The sequence below is a fragment of the Argentina silus genome (genome assembly GCF_951799395.1).
Source record: "Argentina silus genome assembly, chromosome: 18".
Classification (NCBI taxonomy): Eukaryota; Metazoa; Chordata; class Actinopteri; order Argentiniformes; family Argentinidae; genus Argentina; species Argentina silus.
The window spans coordinates 6,043,903-6,060,636 of record NC_139672.1 but is presented as its reverse complement, the minus strand read 5'-3'; the positions used below and the strand labels follow the sequence as shown (position 1 = coordinate 6,060,636).

Here is a 16,734-nt window from a genome sequence, read left to right as displayed (position 1 = left end):
CTGGTCAAGCCGTGGTTCAATAGTATGGTCCGTCATGTGACCAGAGTTTTAATGTGTGCCTTCATGTTTATGTGGTCAAACTACGGATGGAGCACTCAGGCTTCCTGCTGGGAGCCAAACCCTACGGTGTCACGGGAGGGCCATAAATCAGACTCTAATGAGGTTCTATAATGGTGTAGTACCAAGGCCATGGTTTTACATGGAGGAGCTGTGTTGGGCATTTCTTTTAATATAATATAATAATATATGCTATTTAGCTGACGCTTTTCTCCAAAGCGACTTACATTGCAGTGAGTGCATACATTTTTCAGTATATATGATCCCAGCGGGAACTGATGTGTTTTTGTTTTGTTTCCTGTACAGTATGTGTAACAAGCTAAGCTACAAGAGAACTGAAAAGGCAGCAAAAATCTAGCTTGAAACTCAACAATGATATTGATTGTTTAGATTCCCAAAAACATAATAGAACATGAACAATATTAGTACTTTGAAGAACAACTTTACTTACTGTCTAAGGTAATTTGATCTCAACTCTATATCCCAGGATGCATTGTGGCTGTTAGACTAAGAGGTGTTCCTTGACTTTGTTTTTAGGTTTGGGCCCATATTGTTTGGGCAGATGGGGCAGATAATATTAGCTTTACACTTCCCATGGCGTCACGTCGCTCTCTTGGGGAGAAGACACCCATTTCTGTCTGCTTTTGTGAGGGGGACTTTAAAGTAAACTTTGCTGGCATGCATGCAGTTTTCCCCCCTCAGTTTTTTTTATTTATATATGCTCCTCCACCACAAGCCAATCCTAAGAGCATCTGGTTCTTCTTGAGCCTGCGGTCACAATACTGAGAGACTGCCACATCAAAGATACATCCAACTAGCCCACAGAGGAGAGAGAGAAGAGGAGGAGGAGGAGGAAGAAGAGAGAAAAATCTGGGACAAATTCTATTTCACACACACACCACAATTTGACTTCACTTGTGGAAAAATTGCAGCGCACATCATTTGGGTTGCATTGACAATCGATAAATCTACCGCTCTGACCGCTTGACTTGTATAGATAGGCCTTTAAAGTCATCTCTTGACTTGTATAGATAGGCCTTTAAAGTCATCTCTTGGCTTGTATAGATAGGCCTTTTCATGACCCTGTAGAGGCTGCTTTTGAGGAATAAGAGAATAACGGATTGTTGTATGGGAATCATTTTGGTGCACACAAAATTGTGGTGTTACTTTCTGGGCAACAAACAGAGCAAGTGAGCCAAATACCCTCTTAAGCTTTATTTGACATTGTTTATATAAGACAGCAATGCCAGTGTTTCTTTATTCCACGGTTATTGAATATGATGGAGACATTTAGAAAGATAATGCATAGTTCCAAATATGATCTGTGTTTTTTTTTTATTGGCAAAAGTGAAAATCCATTTATATTTTTTTATTTTGTTTGGGTACAATCCTTGAAAACAAGTAGACAAGGACTGTGAAGAGTTCTGCGTGTATACAAAAACAAACACATAAGACAAGGCCAACTTTCTGTTTTATCTGTCTGCCTGAAATTCCCCCATCAAACAGAAAATCCCCCAAAATTAAACAGTCTTGGTCTAGAATGTTCTATACACTGTGCCAGCTGTCAGAATACACCCACACGCACACATGCACACACACACACACACACACACACACACACACACACACACACACACACACACACACACACACACACACACACACACACACACACACACACACACACACAACATACAGAGATCAAACAAGTTGAGGGGTGGGCTGTGTGTTGTGAAATATAACCCCATAGTAATTTTCCCGTCAATCAGACACACCACAACATAAACATGAGAATACATGCCTTTTTCCCTCTAAACTTAAGCTAAACAACTATGGTTGAAGATAGAAAATGTGATTTCCTGTTGGCTATTGCAGACGTTTCAGAGAATTGTGCATCTTACAGGAGGAGGGTGATAACTATCCTATCAAATAAATCACCCATTACAGCACACTTCTTTTCTTGTGCTGTAATTGTAGAAACTCAATATGGCAGAGACAGTGAGAGAGAGACAGAGAGAGAGAGAGAGAGAGAGAGAGAGAGAGGCTCCCCTGCCAGATGGAAACGTAAAGTCTGAAATAGGAGCCACCTGTCAGTCCACAGGGTGATGCTATCAGTGAGGTATGAGACAGAGGAGAGAGGATCCCAGTCAACAGCCCAGTCTGTGAGTCCACAGGGGAAAAACTCCCCTGGATACGGATGGATAGCTCCAAAAATCACATCCCAAAAATGCAGGAAACAAAGAACTGGAATTGAAATTCTGAGATGATTCCGATTCTGATGAGGACAACCAGCTAATTAGTCCTGAACACTCTTAGTCCTTAGACCCTCTAATTGGACAAATGTGTACTGTACATTGCCTAATATGAGTCGTTGTTTTAAACAACATGACTTGGCCTTGAATGACTAGCTTTTCTTAGGCCTTCACCTCGTGACACATTCTACAGTGTCATCAAAATCCCATCACTGTTTTGGCAAATATAAGACATCTGATTGGTTAGGCTGGTTTCCAGTCATGCTCTTGACACCTGTGTGTAGAATGTTCTGGATGGCTACGGACCGTTTCACAGCGAACTGTTCCCTCTCAGCACAGGCATGTTAGAGTCTTTGATCCTGGAGCTGTCTGTCATACTGGGGGAAAACCCCAGAGCCAGACAAAGAAGAAAACTCTGTCGATGAGTCCATGGTTGAAACTACACTGAAACGAGACCATTTTGGAAAACTGACCAGAGTTGTGTTGTTGTTTAATTGCTAAACACATTTGATGAAGAAGAGGGAAAGGTCTGCATGGAGTTTTTTTTGCAGCGTCTGAATGGACTGCCTTTAGCGTCTCTGGATTGTTGGTCAATTTGGATTCAAGAATACCAACCATTTGTTGACTGTTTTGGTGTGCGTATCCTCTGTTGTGGCTGGGAGAAGGAGACTACAGACTACAGAGACCTCAGCTTCCTCTCCTCTTGAGTGTGCAGAACCAGGACAGAGCTCCTCTGAGTTCACAAAGCAGCTGGTACTGCAGTATACAAATACAGTGTGCTGCCTTTTGGAGAGGCTTTGGAGAGGGTTTCATGGGACGGAGGCCACACACCACAAGAATTCCGACTTTGGCAATGTGAACAAACAGCAGTCCTGGCCGCTCCCACATCCTATGCCTGCTCAACGATTGGTAGAGGAAGAGGGGGTCAGTTGAACTTCCACCCTCTTTCTCTCTCTCTCTCTCTCTCTCTCTCTCTCTCTCTCTCTCTCTCTCTCTCATTTAGAAGGGAGGGAAGAGAGAACAGGGTCTGCGTGTTCCCCATCCATTGTTTTGGTTTCTGTGGTGGAACCGTTTCTTTTGTTTCTCTCCCAGTTCTGGAGGTTTCGGGAAGATCTCTTTAATTGACCCAAAAGCGATGCTTTTGCACGCATAAGTTACTTCAGAGGGATTCCATACAATGGGACCCCTTATTGCACATGGGAGTATTTACCAACGCCACACGGCCAAGAAGAGTTTCCTCGTCCTTGTCCTCCTCCTTTCTCCTCTCTCCTCTCTCCTTTCTCCTCTCTCCTCTCTCCTTTCTCCTCTCTCCTCTCTCCTCTCTCCTCTCCCCTCTCTCCTCTCTCCTCTCTCCTCCTCTCCCCTCTCTCCTCTCTCCTCTCCCCTCTCTCCTCTCTCCTCTCTCCTCTCTCCTATCCCCTCCCAATCTGGATTGATTTAACTGTGCTGTTTAGATTGTCTATGCAACAGATGCTGGCCATATTGAAATAGAGCTCTGGCACAGGGCTCCAGCCAGCCTTTTTCTTGAGCAGGGCTCTCGGCTGCCTCATATGTTTGCCTCATTGTTTGGCTGCGGAGTTGTTCTTAGGAGGAAAACAGACCACAGGGCAGTAGAGGTATCCTATCCAGTCTACACACACACACATACACACACACACACACACACAAGGGTCTTACATGATATAAAACCACGGTGGTAGGCAGGGACGACAGAGTAAAGTCAGGTGCAGCTGTAGTAGAATGTACAGGTCTACTCGGAACAAATATGGTGTATTACTGCGTCTCGCCTGGCTGTCTTTCTGAGTCAAGGGAGGCTGTTGGAGGCAGAAATCGAGGACCGGCTCATTGTAATGCATGTAATGGAATGAGGAATGTTCCATTCCATGCATTACAATGAGCCGTCCTCCGATTTCTACCTCCATGAGCCTCCCCTGTTCTGAGTGGTATGGTATGGCAGGGTATGGTTGACAGTGTGATGATGTGGGGATGCGGGACGCAGAATTACTGCATGTCTTACACATTATGTCGTTGACAATGACATGCTTTTGTCATTTCTCTAAGTGACTCATTGTTCTGGCGGCAAACAATCAAGAGTCGTACTATTAATGTCCAATAACTCAGCGTGTGTTTTATCTGTGGATACACACCCCACCCCTCTCTAGTCTTCCTTTTAACAATGCCCTCCAGACATGACAGCAGTGTCTAGAGGGAGACATGAAGAAGAAGACAAACAGGGAACAGCACATTCATCCAATTACTTTGAACATGTCTTTAATGAGAAACAGAAAAACAACAACTTTGAAATGTCCTGAGTACACTTCATCTCCATTGGCATGTTTTGGGAGCCACATAATAGATTATTAATTTAAAGAGTATGTTATAGTAATCATTATGTCATGTTTTTTCAACTTTGGAGAGAGTTGAAAATTGGTCACCAAACATTTGTGTTCAGGGGCAAGACAATCTAAGATGAAACAGAATTGTGTTAATGTTCATGACTTTCATGTTCAGGCATTTCAGTTGTAGGCCAACTGTACCACAACCATCTTGGAGATCTTTTTACTATCATTAGTATGCTTATGTCCACCACACGTAGATCCAATCCCCCCATTCATAGGGACACAAAGGAGGTGCAGCGGGGCTCTTATTAGCCACACAGGACAACACAGGGGTTGACACACCATAACAAACCTCCCCGCCTCACCTCCCTGATCCTGCCCTCTCTCAATAGAACCCCCCTACTAATACCCCTCTCTACCCCTCTCTCTTCCGGGGATCGGCAAATCCCACCACTCACTGTAGTGAGTGTTTGTCCGGATCCCACTCTGGGGCTTTCCGGAACTTTAGAAAAGGAGGAATAGAAAAAAGGAATGGCTGAAGTCATTCTTTCAGAGCATGGATCCAGGATTAGGGGGAAAGAGAGCAAATTCCATGGCAACTAACGGGCGAAACCAAGCAGCGAGGGCAAGCCTCCAGACAATAGAAATGAATAACCCCTCTCAGCGGGACACTATTAATTAATTATTGTATTGATTGGTGGTGGATTGTTATGATTGATGAGTTATCAGTTATCATAAGTTATGATTGAAAGGGTACGGCACTTTTGCATCATATGTGACATAACATAGGACTACGACACTCAATTACATACAGTATATCATATGTTTCTCTATTGCTTTACAGTGGTACATGCACCAGGTTGAGTAAAACAGCAGCAATGTTTCAGAGTGACTAAAATAGGGGAGAAATGCTATTCGCTAAATCCCGTCTGTAATAACTGAAGACATGGAGTGGAGCTTTGTTAAGTTGGTGGAGGTGTCAGTGTGTTGCCTGAGGGTCAATAGGATCAGAGAGGAACGTCAAAGCTGCACAGTTCAAAGAAGCAGGAGGTCAAACCCACAAGGCCACAGCGCTGGCGGGGTTTCTACGCCCCTCTCTCTCTCTCTCTCTCTCTCTCTCTCTCTCTCTCTCTCTCTCTCTCTCTCTCTCTCTCTCTCTCTCTCCTCAACCCTCCTCTCTCCCTCTATCTTCAAACTTCAAACCTTCCTGCTCTTATGCTACACAGGTGTTGAGCAGAAAATTACTTTGTCTCACTTTGTTATTCTCTCCTCCAGGCACAGGCTTATGACACATGGACACATGATTTGTGAACGCTAGTTAGAAAAATGGGAGGGGGTGATATGAATTATAAATTAATTATTACAATAATAACATTTATATTGAACATAATCCTCATAGCAACACAAAACCAGTCAATCACACGTTTATCATGTCTTCAGAGTTTGTGTATTCTTTCATAGAACAATAAACCATTAAAAATTATTATTTTTGAAACACAATGTTTTATGATGTCAGTACTCTGAAGTTCTCTCCAAGTGCTCCGTTTCCACTCTAGCCAGGGCTGGGCCCAGTTTGGCTGATGTTACAGGAGGCAAAGGCCATTATGTCCCATTGCGTAAAAAAAAATCCTTAAATAAACCTTTACATATAGTCCTGAGCCATTTCCAGCCAAAATGTTTACTTGGGATAAGAAGTGTCTTTACAAGCATCAATGTATGCAATGGAGCTTCAGTAATTTTAGGTCATTAATGCATTCTTACAAAATCGAATAATCACTAGAAATCATCAATGAGATGCGGGAAATATTCCTGCATGTATGCCAAATTGTAATATATGGCTCTCTACACACACTCCACGCCCCTACAAACTCGTCGGAGGCGGGGGCGTATTCAAGACGCGCTCCACACACATTGACGCATGGAGGACGGACGCAGAGGTGCACAGGAATATTACCATACTGCAATAACTCCGGCAGATGGTTTGATTAGAGGTGCACTGCGAGCATGACCATCACTACGCTTCTCTACTTCGTCGCACGCTGGTCTATTTCATTTGGAAAGACAAAGGACATCAAGTTGCAAACTCCAGAACATGTGTTTACTTGGAATATAAATCGCACATGAACTTCGGATGGATCGGGTAATATGTTGTGCTCTTTTCTGAGTTTACAAACAACAATGATATGATACTCCTCGGTGCCTATTTATGAGTAAACAGTTTTCAGAAGCTAGCTTTTTACACGTTTTGTTTGAGGTTTTGATGTAAGTCACACTATGGATACATAATGTCGGATTCTATCACGGATTCACCAAGGACGCTCAGCCGAGGAATTGTTAACACCAAGTCAAACTAGTGAAACTCTTCACAATGTATACATCTGCAGGAATGGGGACATCAGTAGTATTACTTCTCATTGCAATTTTTGGTAAGAACTTATTTGATGATTTCAAAGCTTAATTTAAATATTTCTAAAATGTTTAATTTCAAAGAAATAGTTTTAACTATGTTGCCCACCAAATAATAATATATGATGTCCCATACAGAATGACATTTCCTCCCATTTTCTTTACCAACAGATATCTTTGGAAAGGTGTAGTACACCTGTTTACTCCACCTATGCTTATTCGTGTGTGTGTGTGTGTGTGTGTGTGTGTGTGTGTGTGTGTGTGTGTGTGTGTGTGTGTGTGTGTGTGTGTGAGAGAGCACACCTTAATGTGTGTCTGTTATTTGCTTATTTTATAAACGTTTTTGAATTGGAGTAGTACCAAGTTATCTTTTTACCTCATGTTGGCAATATGGTTTCATTAATACTTGCTTATATTGCTGTTACCTTCTATTTTTTTTAACATTTTAGAACTGATGGTTCTCAACCAAATTTAAAATATTTGGTGAATTATGTGTTTTGCCATATTGATGTACATATTTGGTGTTAAAAGGCAATAAAAATTTAGCCTTAGGCTATTGGGCAGATGAAAGCTTTGGGAGAGTTGAGGCCCACTTTAAACTTCCATTCCGGCTGAAAAACCAATCAGAGGAATAGTGTATGAGTGGACTGAATCTGACCCCTTCCATCTCCTGGCAATGACAGGAGCCGGCGATTGGCTGCAACTTCAAATGAACTCTAAGATAAAAAGATATTTTGGAATCCACTTTACCCTTTAAGTGTGTTTAAATAAATCTAACATTCAATTAAGTGGCGCGTTATTGCAACCTTTCCTAGCAGCAATAAAAATGGACTGTCAGGCCGGATTAGTGTGTGTTGTAAATTTATGGGGGAAAAACCTCAGAAGGACTTTGAAAGGAGACCAAAACAGTAAAAAAACAGACTCGTATGGAGCTGTGGTAGCCTGCTCCTCACCTTTTAAAATGTAAACCTTACAGACAGACAGACCAGATCAGATTTCCGTACATGAAATTTCCTATTATAAATGGAATAAAAAAAGACTTTCATTTAATGTAACATATCATATCATATGACATTTTGTTATAGTTGGGCAGGTCTATATGTATGTTCCACAAAAGAAGAAATATGATTGGAAAAGTCTCTATTGTCATTGCCTCTGATACTGAATCCTCAAAGAAACCCTGAGTAGGTTTTCATAAATCACTTTAAAATATAAATATAGTATAATTAAGTTCATCTACTGTATACACAATAGACCACAGAGGAACGTTGTTAAAACATTGTCCTTTGTCCCAGAGATGTGCTGTTAAGGGAGCTCTGGTTTTCTCTGTTCCCAAATGATCTGGAGTACTTGAGTTTGTCAGGGGTCCCAGAATTGTTACCTCACTGGTGGGAGTGCGCCAACTGGAAATGTTCTCTGTGGTTTTGAGCTTTGGGAGTTTTGTGGGCTCTTTGATTTAGATAGAAGGCAATGGTTTGGGAACGTGGTGAAGGACCATAAGGCTTTGAGTCTGCCATTTGGTCTCTTTTGGAGGCTTAGGATATACTGTAATGAGAGAAGGGTTAAAAACGTTTATGTCTGTAAGTGAGAGTGCTGTAATTGGGTTTAGTTCATATTAGTATGAAATGAGGCAACAAAAATATATTTTAAATAAAAGCTACTAATCTTATCTTTATCGGGTATGCATGATCTTGAATTAGCACATTTTGTAGTTTATGCTTATGTACAGTATGAGCAGGGCCAGGTGTTTTTCCTGATAACACAGTCTAATGTCGAAAAACTCTGGGCCATACTTATGAGAGTATAAACATGTATTACTTTGGGCATGAAGCTCCTCTGAGGAAATTAATGGGAATAAAAGAACACCGTCTTATCAGGTTGTATCTCCTGTGACTCTTCGCTATTATATTTTCATAACATCCCAGTGCTGTTTCCTTGCAGATATCAGGTTTGCTGCAGTCCAGCATGCCTGATTCATAGGTTTTTTCCTTCAGGTTTGGCCGAAGCAGAAGGATGTCTGCCTAACCTCAAACTGAGAATGTCTCTAGAGCCCTATGCTTTTCCTCTCTTCAGGTTGTGTAAATCCTGAACAAAACCCCCTTTAATCCCACTGTTACCGTGAATCTTCATGGAAGTACTGTATGTTAGTGAGTGTGTGTGTGTGTGTGTGTGTGTGTATGTGTATGTGGGGGTCCTAACCACAAATTCACCTGCTATTAAGACTGTGGTCGTAAATGTGACCAGAGTCCTCCTCCTAGCGAGGTTAAGAGTGTGTTTACATAACACGTCTCCCCAGGTTTCCTCAGACTAACACACACTGGTGGTTTCTGGTTTCCCCCCCATTCTGAAAACGAGCTCTTTGCAATCATTCAGGGCCTTCCCTCTCTGGACGAGCGCTTGGCTGCAGGTGCAAACAGTCCAGACACATTTGCAGACACACAGTGCAAAACTGCGAAGAGATCTCTTTGATACGGCCACGGCTGCAGCCCAACACTCCGGCGTAACTAATGGTACCAGCTGAGCTTCAGGATCATGTGTGCTTACCGCACTGTGTTTCCATCCACAGAGAACACTGAGATGTGGTAGCTGGACAAGCTTTAGACAACCTAGAGTAGACCTGGTGCCATTGGGGCGAAAAACAGTCAGATAAGTCTTTGTAATGGAGCTTTTGATTCCTTAATTGAATGTTTTTGATCCTCTTATTGTTAGTCTCATATTAAACACGGATATAAACAGAACCAAACCACAAATTCCAAGGGGCTAAATGATATTGCCAGGCAAGTCATGTACGATAGAAAGAATTTAAGGCTAAGTCTTCATATTTCAAGGCAGATTTTGATGATATTACAGAATTACATGTAATAAATCCCCTTTGGAATGTGAGCTTTGAAGGCTTTTCTTTGGATGCTTAGATATTCTTCGCCCCAGGCTTTGAAAATACTTTAATTTCCGACATTTCATCCCTTTAAGCTACCCCCATTGTTACAGGGTTTGTTATTTCATATGGTACACCGATGGGTACGCTGACAGGAACTGAAGATTGTGATACTGTACACTTATCAATTTCCTTTTTGTCCACTGAAGGTCCATTGTGTATTCACCTTATCACCTTGTGTACATGTAATAGTGTCTGTGTTGCATGTTAATAGCTAAAATATGCCCAAAAGAAAGCTATTATGCATATATCTAAGCAATCTTTTATGAGACATAATGTTGCGTATAGCGTGGTCCATAGGGACTCCACACACCAGGTGTTACAAATCATTTCATATCTCCAGTTAATCCCTAAGTGATGACAAGGGTTAAATTGACTTAAATTAAACCTCTTATCACTTCAAAGAGGTTCAGCAGAATGAAAGCCGGCAAACCCCTGTGACCCCCCTCTGAAGAGTATAGCATACCTCTATAGTATAAACTGAAATGGCATGACCTAATTACATTTCTATTAAAGTTTTGTCTAACCTCTGATGGTAGAATCTGTATGCTGTAAAAACTGATAGATTTCATTCACAAATGCTTAAATCTTCATCTTTTAGATATACATACTCAGTGACACTTCTTCACACTTTTTCACATGACCATGAATGACTGTACACCACTGCTTAATTGGTCATTGGACATTGATGAATTTCATTGGTTACATTGTATGTCACTTGTCATTGTTTTTCAAAAGCAAGGAATGTTTGATGACTTTCCCAGGCTAGACAATGATTCTGAACATTGTACAAGGCTGCACTGTGGCCAAGTCTTGAACGCTTTAACTCTAGACACTGCTGTTGTTCCCACAGGCTGGGGTGAGGGCTCCTCTCTGCACTACTCTGATGCCAGGTCCAACCGGCTGTCCCTGGAGAAGACCTTCGGACGGCCATTCAAGGACTCCCAGTGCCACCACATGCTCAAGCACCTGCACAATGGGGCTCGCATCACCGTGCAGATGCCCCCCAACATAGAGGGCCACTGGGTGTCCACCAGGTTAGCTGTCTCCACGGATAGACACAGTTTATTGTGCAAACTAGCCTGGTTGCCCCAGATCCTTGTGCTATTAGCCAACTCCTGTTACTGTCATTGTCAAATATCTGAGGTTACCAGGCTGTTAGCTAGAATGATTCATCTTCTTGATCTGAAACAAGTAGCTTTTTGTGCACCTTCCAAACATTTTCATTCAAACCATCCACTCTTCTCTCTCTCTCGCCTTGTCAGTTGTGAGGTGAGACCAGGGCCCGAGTTCCTGACACGTTCCTACCAGTTCTTCCCCAACAACACCTTCCAGGCCCACCAGTTCTACTACGGGGACAACCACTGCACCACGCCCACCTACACGCTAGTGGTCAGGGGCCGCCTGCGCCTGCGCCAGGCCTCCTGGATCATCCGCGGTGGCACGGAGGCCGACTACCAGCTCCACCGCACCCAGGTGGTGTGCCACAGTGCCGCCGTGGCCAAGGACCTCAGCCAGAGGCTGAACCGGAGCTGCCGGGGAGCAGCAAGGGGGAAGGATCCCTGGGAGCCCAATCAGACCTACGAGCTGTGGAGTGAGGAGGGGGGCTGTGACTGCTCGAGGGAGCTCAACTTTGCCATGCACGAGCTGCAGCTGCTGCGGGTGGAGAAGCAGTACCTGCACCACAACCTGGACCACCTGGTGGAGGAGCTGTTCCTAGGTGACATCCACACGGAGCCCACCCAGAGGATGTACTACCGACCCTCCAGCTACCAGGCCGCTCTTCAGAATGCCAAGGTCAGTGTTCGTCACTTATGTAACCCCCCCCCCCTCCCCCTCCCCCTCCAGCGCTGTTATCTGTTTGAACTTTAGGCCTTTAGTCTGAACTGTATTCCTTTGGCCTCTTTATTCAACTTCCTGTCTCAAAAATAAGTGAAACTCTATAGAGGTACAGACTCTTTCTTCTTTTAATATCAAGAAAGGACCATTTCATTCACAGTCTCTGCAGGATGTATTGTAATTTCAAATGTTTACATTTTTGAACAGCAGTTGTCCCACTCTGTGAAACCATAGTGATGTTTTAAAACCGGACCCTTAAGGAAGATTACACTGAAACCCTGTTTAAGTCTCCTGTCTAAATAAACAGACATTTGTACAGGCATAATAGGAGTTGGTATCGCTGATCTTAATGTAAACAGTGTATCTGTGAAGACCCATGATCAGACAAGCTCCCCTGTGGGGCAGTAATGACCAGTGCCGCGGTCTTAAGCTCCTCTGGGCTCTGGAAGCGAAACGTGAAACCCAACCTATCTCTGGGAGTGATCAACATGTGGTATTCCTAGAATTTGGAATCATGCAGCCTTATGAATTATTCCGGAGAGCGCATTCCAGGTCTGATTTCATGCATGCCTGAGGCCATATCAAAAAGTTTGCATGAGATCTCTCTCTGTCTCTCTGTCTCTCTCTCTCTATTTCTCGCTCTCTTGCTGTCTCGCTGTCTCGCTCTCTCTCTGAACAAAAAGAGGATGTCAAGTAGCTGTTTTTATCAACCATAATCAAACTATACTAGTTGTATTAATATTGTTGTATTATATCTAACTGAATACAGGTCTGGATCATTAACATGTTTGGCTTTCCAACTATTCAGGCACAATTAAGAATGTATTAACTCTGAATTAAAACCCTCTGCAAAAGCTACAGCCAATTAAGTCAACAATATAGTCAAGAATCAACAATATTTTGAAGTGAAATAGTTCTAGGCATGCCTCAGCCCTTCTTTTGAAGAAGAAAAAAAAACACAACATACAAACATTAACCAGGCTATCCACTGAGGTTGCAATGGTTTCTTTTTTAGGACTTTTATTGCCATGGTGACTATCCGATCCATTAATCTTAAGTGGTATACTCGGGCTTGGCCAGAATCCAGAACGTTCAGTGGTGCCAGCCTGTTCATTTGTGGTTATTGGGTGGATCTCAGTGGTGTCGCAAGAGCAAGGCAGCAGACTCTGTTTTTACCCCATTTCTCCTATTTTCTCTACTTTCTATTGCTGTTTCAATGCCATCTAGATGACGTTGTGACCACTTGTAAGTTTGTATTTACTCCCATACAGTATATTTGCTGCTCAGTCCCAAAATTAGATATGAATAGCATTTATGCATTACAATCATACTGTAGTATCCACATCCAATATTGGCATAAATAAGTATGTTCTTGGCAAGATCTCACGCTATTTTTTAAGTGAACATGTGTAGTTAGTAAAAGGGGACGTGAATTGGGTGATGGGTATCAATGAAAGGGATATGGGACAGCCAGTAATGAGCCCTCTCTTTCAGGACTGTCGGCACGCCTGTGTTTTATGAGCTGAAGGTCCCTAGAGGCTGAAACATCTTTACCACACATGAACCCCCCCCTCTCTCTCTCTCTTCCTTCCTCCTGTTCTCTATTCATCTCTCTCTCTCTCTCTCCTGTTCTCTCTCTCTCTCTCTCCTTCTCATTCTCTGTTTCCTCATTCTTACGCACATGGGAAAGGATACCCATGAGGCCTCTCTCTTAAAGACTACATTAACTCCCTGCAAGAACTGTAGAAGTATTCTAGCTGAAGTGTTGAAGACCCTATTTCTCTCTCGCTAAATCTCACACAATCATAATGTTGTCTGAGAAAAAGGGAGTAATAGCTTGGTGTTATTTCAACAAATTCCGCTGTCTCCCATGAGTTTGTCTTCTTCTCTGGAGTAGACATAGTATGTTGGCCTGTAAGTGAATGTATTTAGCACTGTTCTCCAGGAGGCCGACTCTCGGAGTCTCTGGTCAAGGGCCTTCTGGTATGATGAGACTGTCATATGTCACGCCAGGGACCTGATAAACCAGACATGGTGTGTAATAAATATGATGTATGACCATGTACACCTTTTTATGAACATAAAACCTATTAAAGTAACTCCCCTGTGCAGTTCCTCTGAGGAGTATGATCATCCAGCTGGCTGGATGTGGTCTGTATTTCTGTTGTCGCTTTTTCTTCTTTTTTTATCTGTCCGTCTGTCTTTTCCAGTCAATTATGTGATCACCCTGAGAAAATGCTGGAAGTTTGTCTGGTCTTGTGGTTCTTTCTGAAGAAGAAAATAGCTTTCCTGTAACCCTCACAGTACAGCAAGAGTTCAAACGTCACTGGACAAAAGACATTTTCTAAAAGTGTACAGTATATGTACTGTTATAGATGCATGCACAGATACATAACAGATTGTTTTTCAATTATTGATAACAGAAAATGAACAGTTTTAAGAAATGCTTGATTACCGCACAGTAACACTCTGTGGCACATTCTATGGCAAAACTCAACAAACCCAATACTGTTTATTAATCATATGCACACATATTCTTTTAAATTCAAGAACCATGACCACGGCTGCATTGCCTGTCGCATCATCTACCGGTCAGATGAGTTCCACCCGCCCATCCTCCCCCCGCGGGCGGACATGACAGTGGGTCTGTACGGCCAATGGGTGAGCCAGCGCTGTGAGGTCCGCCCGGAGGTCCTCTTCCTCACGCGCCACTTCATCTTCCATGACAAAAACCACACCTGGGAGGGCCACTACTACCACTATTCTGACCCCATCTGCAAACACCCAACCTTCAGCATCTACGCCCGTGGACGTTACAGTCGAGGGTTGCACTCCACCCAGGTCACTGGAGGCACTGAGTTCGTCTTCAAAGGTAAATAACTAACCTGTGGAGGTCTCTTGTGAACTAAACTGGTTGAGATGAATGTCAGAGACACCCAAATAGTTGAATGTAATAATGCCAATGTTTTTAATATTATACATTTTTGGTTTACTTAGGTAATATGTTCTTGCTTGTTTGAAATTTAAATAGAATGTTTGTTTGAAAGTTGCTGTGCAACTGACAAAGATCCCCCCCCCCGCATTCCCCTCTCTCTCTAGTGAACCACATGAGGGTGATGCCTATGGACCTGGCCACCACCTCCCTGCTCAATGTCTTCAACGGTAACGAGTGTGGGGCAGAGGGCTCCTGGCAGGTGGGCGTGGAGCAGGACGTCACCGTGACCAATGGATGCGTGGCGCTGGGCATCCGTCTGCCCCACACGGAGTACGAGCTCTTCCGCATGGAGCAGGACGCCCACGGGCGCTACCTCCTCTTCAACGGGCAGCGGCCCAGCGACGGCTCCAGCCCTGACAAGCCGGAGAAGAGGGCCACGTCCTACCAGATGCCCCTGGTTCAGTGTTCATCCAGCAGTCAGCGGTCAGAGCCCAGCGGAAGGGAGGACTCAGACGGGCCCCTGAGGCTCAGCAACGGCTGCGGGACGTGTCGCCGTGGCAACTCGAGGGACATTGTGGTTCTGGCCTCGATGGTTGTGCTTCTGCTCTTCTGGTGCCACAGCTAAGAAACTGTCTGGCTTTTTTGTACATAGAGACAATGATTAGTGACTGTGTGGACTATGAGAGAGAACTCTACCCCGACAAGGAGACTGCTTGTTCACTTGACGCACTTGAACTTTTTGTTCCTGCTCTTTCTTAAGGCATGGAAGCTGGGGTCAACAAGGTGGAGAGCAAGTGGAGACTAGTTACTTTGATGCTTGTTCTTTGAACTCCTTTCTTCCAATTACCAAAGACTTGACACTGCTGCACCACAGTATCTGCACTTTAGTAGACTGGATCGAATAATCTAATACGTTTATGCATCCACACAGACCGGAATTATGTTTCATACAACATACTTAATACAAATATCAAGTTATTTCTTGGTACTACAAGTAGATGAAATATGATACATTCATATAAACATTATTTTCTACAATGAACTATTCAGACAATATGCTCTTACTGACACCCTGTGGGGTGGAGAAAGGCCTATTTCAGGATGCAGGGTTAAAGGGAAATACAGAACATTATCACAGCGATGTCTTCCTTGACAAATATAACGTGACCATATGCTTCTGTCCTTAACTTGATATCAAATATGTGTTAATGGCACTTTTCTCTGTAATCTACCCCACAAAGAAACTCCATACACTTCAAGGTTGATGTGATAGAAATGATTCTAGACAAAGCGATGGTCTTCTTTGATGTACTGACATTTTCTGCTCAATCATAGACTGACTGTACATATCACTGCTCTGATGATTGACATGGTAATTTAGGAATTATGGAGTTCATACCTTGGTATGTTTTCATGGACAACAGCTATGGGGCAACGTCCATCTCATTCTAGGTGTGTGTGTGCCTTAAAATAAACTATGTCTTCATAACTGGATATATGTATTAAATATGTTATACTGTTCACTGGTTATTATTCCTGTTTCTGTACTGGAAGTTCTTGTTAGCACAAAAAGAACATGATACTGGATAGAACTTTAGACGGTTCATCAAGTTCTAGTATGGCTAAAGTGGCTTATTGCATTTTATCACATCAAAGATTGGACAACCACCCAGAACACTTAGTGTTAACACTACCTCCACATTTCATTCTTAGAACTGAAATCTGAGTTACATTAATTTTCTGATAGTAAAGGTGACATTCAACTGGAATTATAGACTGGCCCTGCATTGGGGAGGGGGAAAAAGCATCAAGATTTTAGTTCCCTTCACCTCCAATACAGTTCCACATCCATTTGGAAAATAAAACTGTCCAGTTTAAATGGAGTAAGAAGGTTAGCTTGTCCACTACATGCCTTCTTAGCTCTAAATGGGGAGGAACTTGGACATTACCATTTTATAATCCATGTAAAAT

At 43.0% G+C, this 16,734-nt stretch overlaps 1 protein-coding gene across 1 annotated transcript; it reads left to right on the top strand.

Annotated features, from left to right (window-relative positions):
* The first annotated feature begins 6,947 nt into the window (after positions 1-6,947).
* Positions 6,948-16,234, top strand: LOC310818676 (protein APCDD1-like). Its single transcript, XM_083689682.1, has 5 exons — positions 6,948-7,074; positions 10,843-11,026; positions 11,255-11,786; positions 14,379-14,700; positions 14,928-16,234. The coding sequence occupies exons 1-5, from the start codon at positions 7,017-7,019 to the stop codon at positions 15,386-15,388; spliced, it is 1,557 nt and encodes a 518-aa protein (XP_083545808.1). The 5' UTR covers positions 6,948-7,016; the 3' UTR covers positions 15,389-16,234.
* The last annotated feature ends 500 nt before the right edge of the window (positions 16,235-16,734 follow it).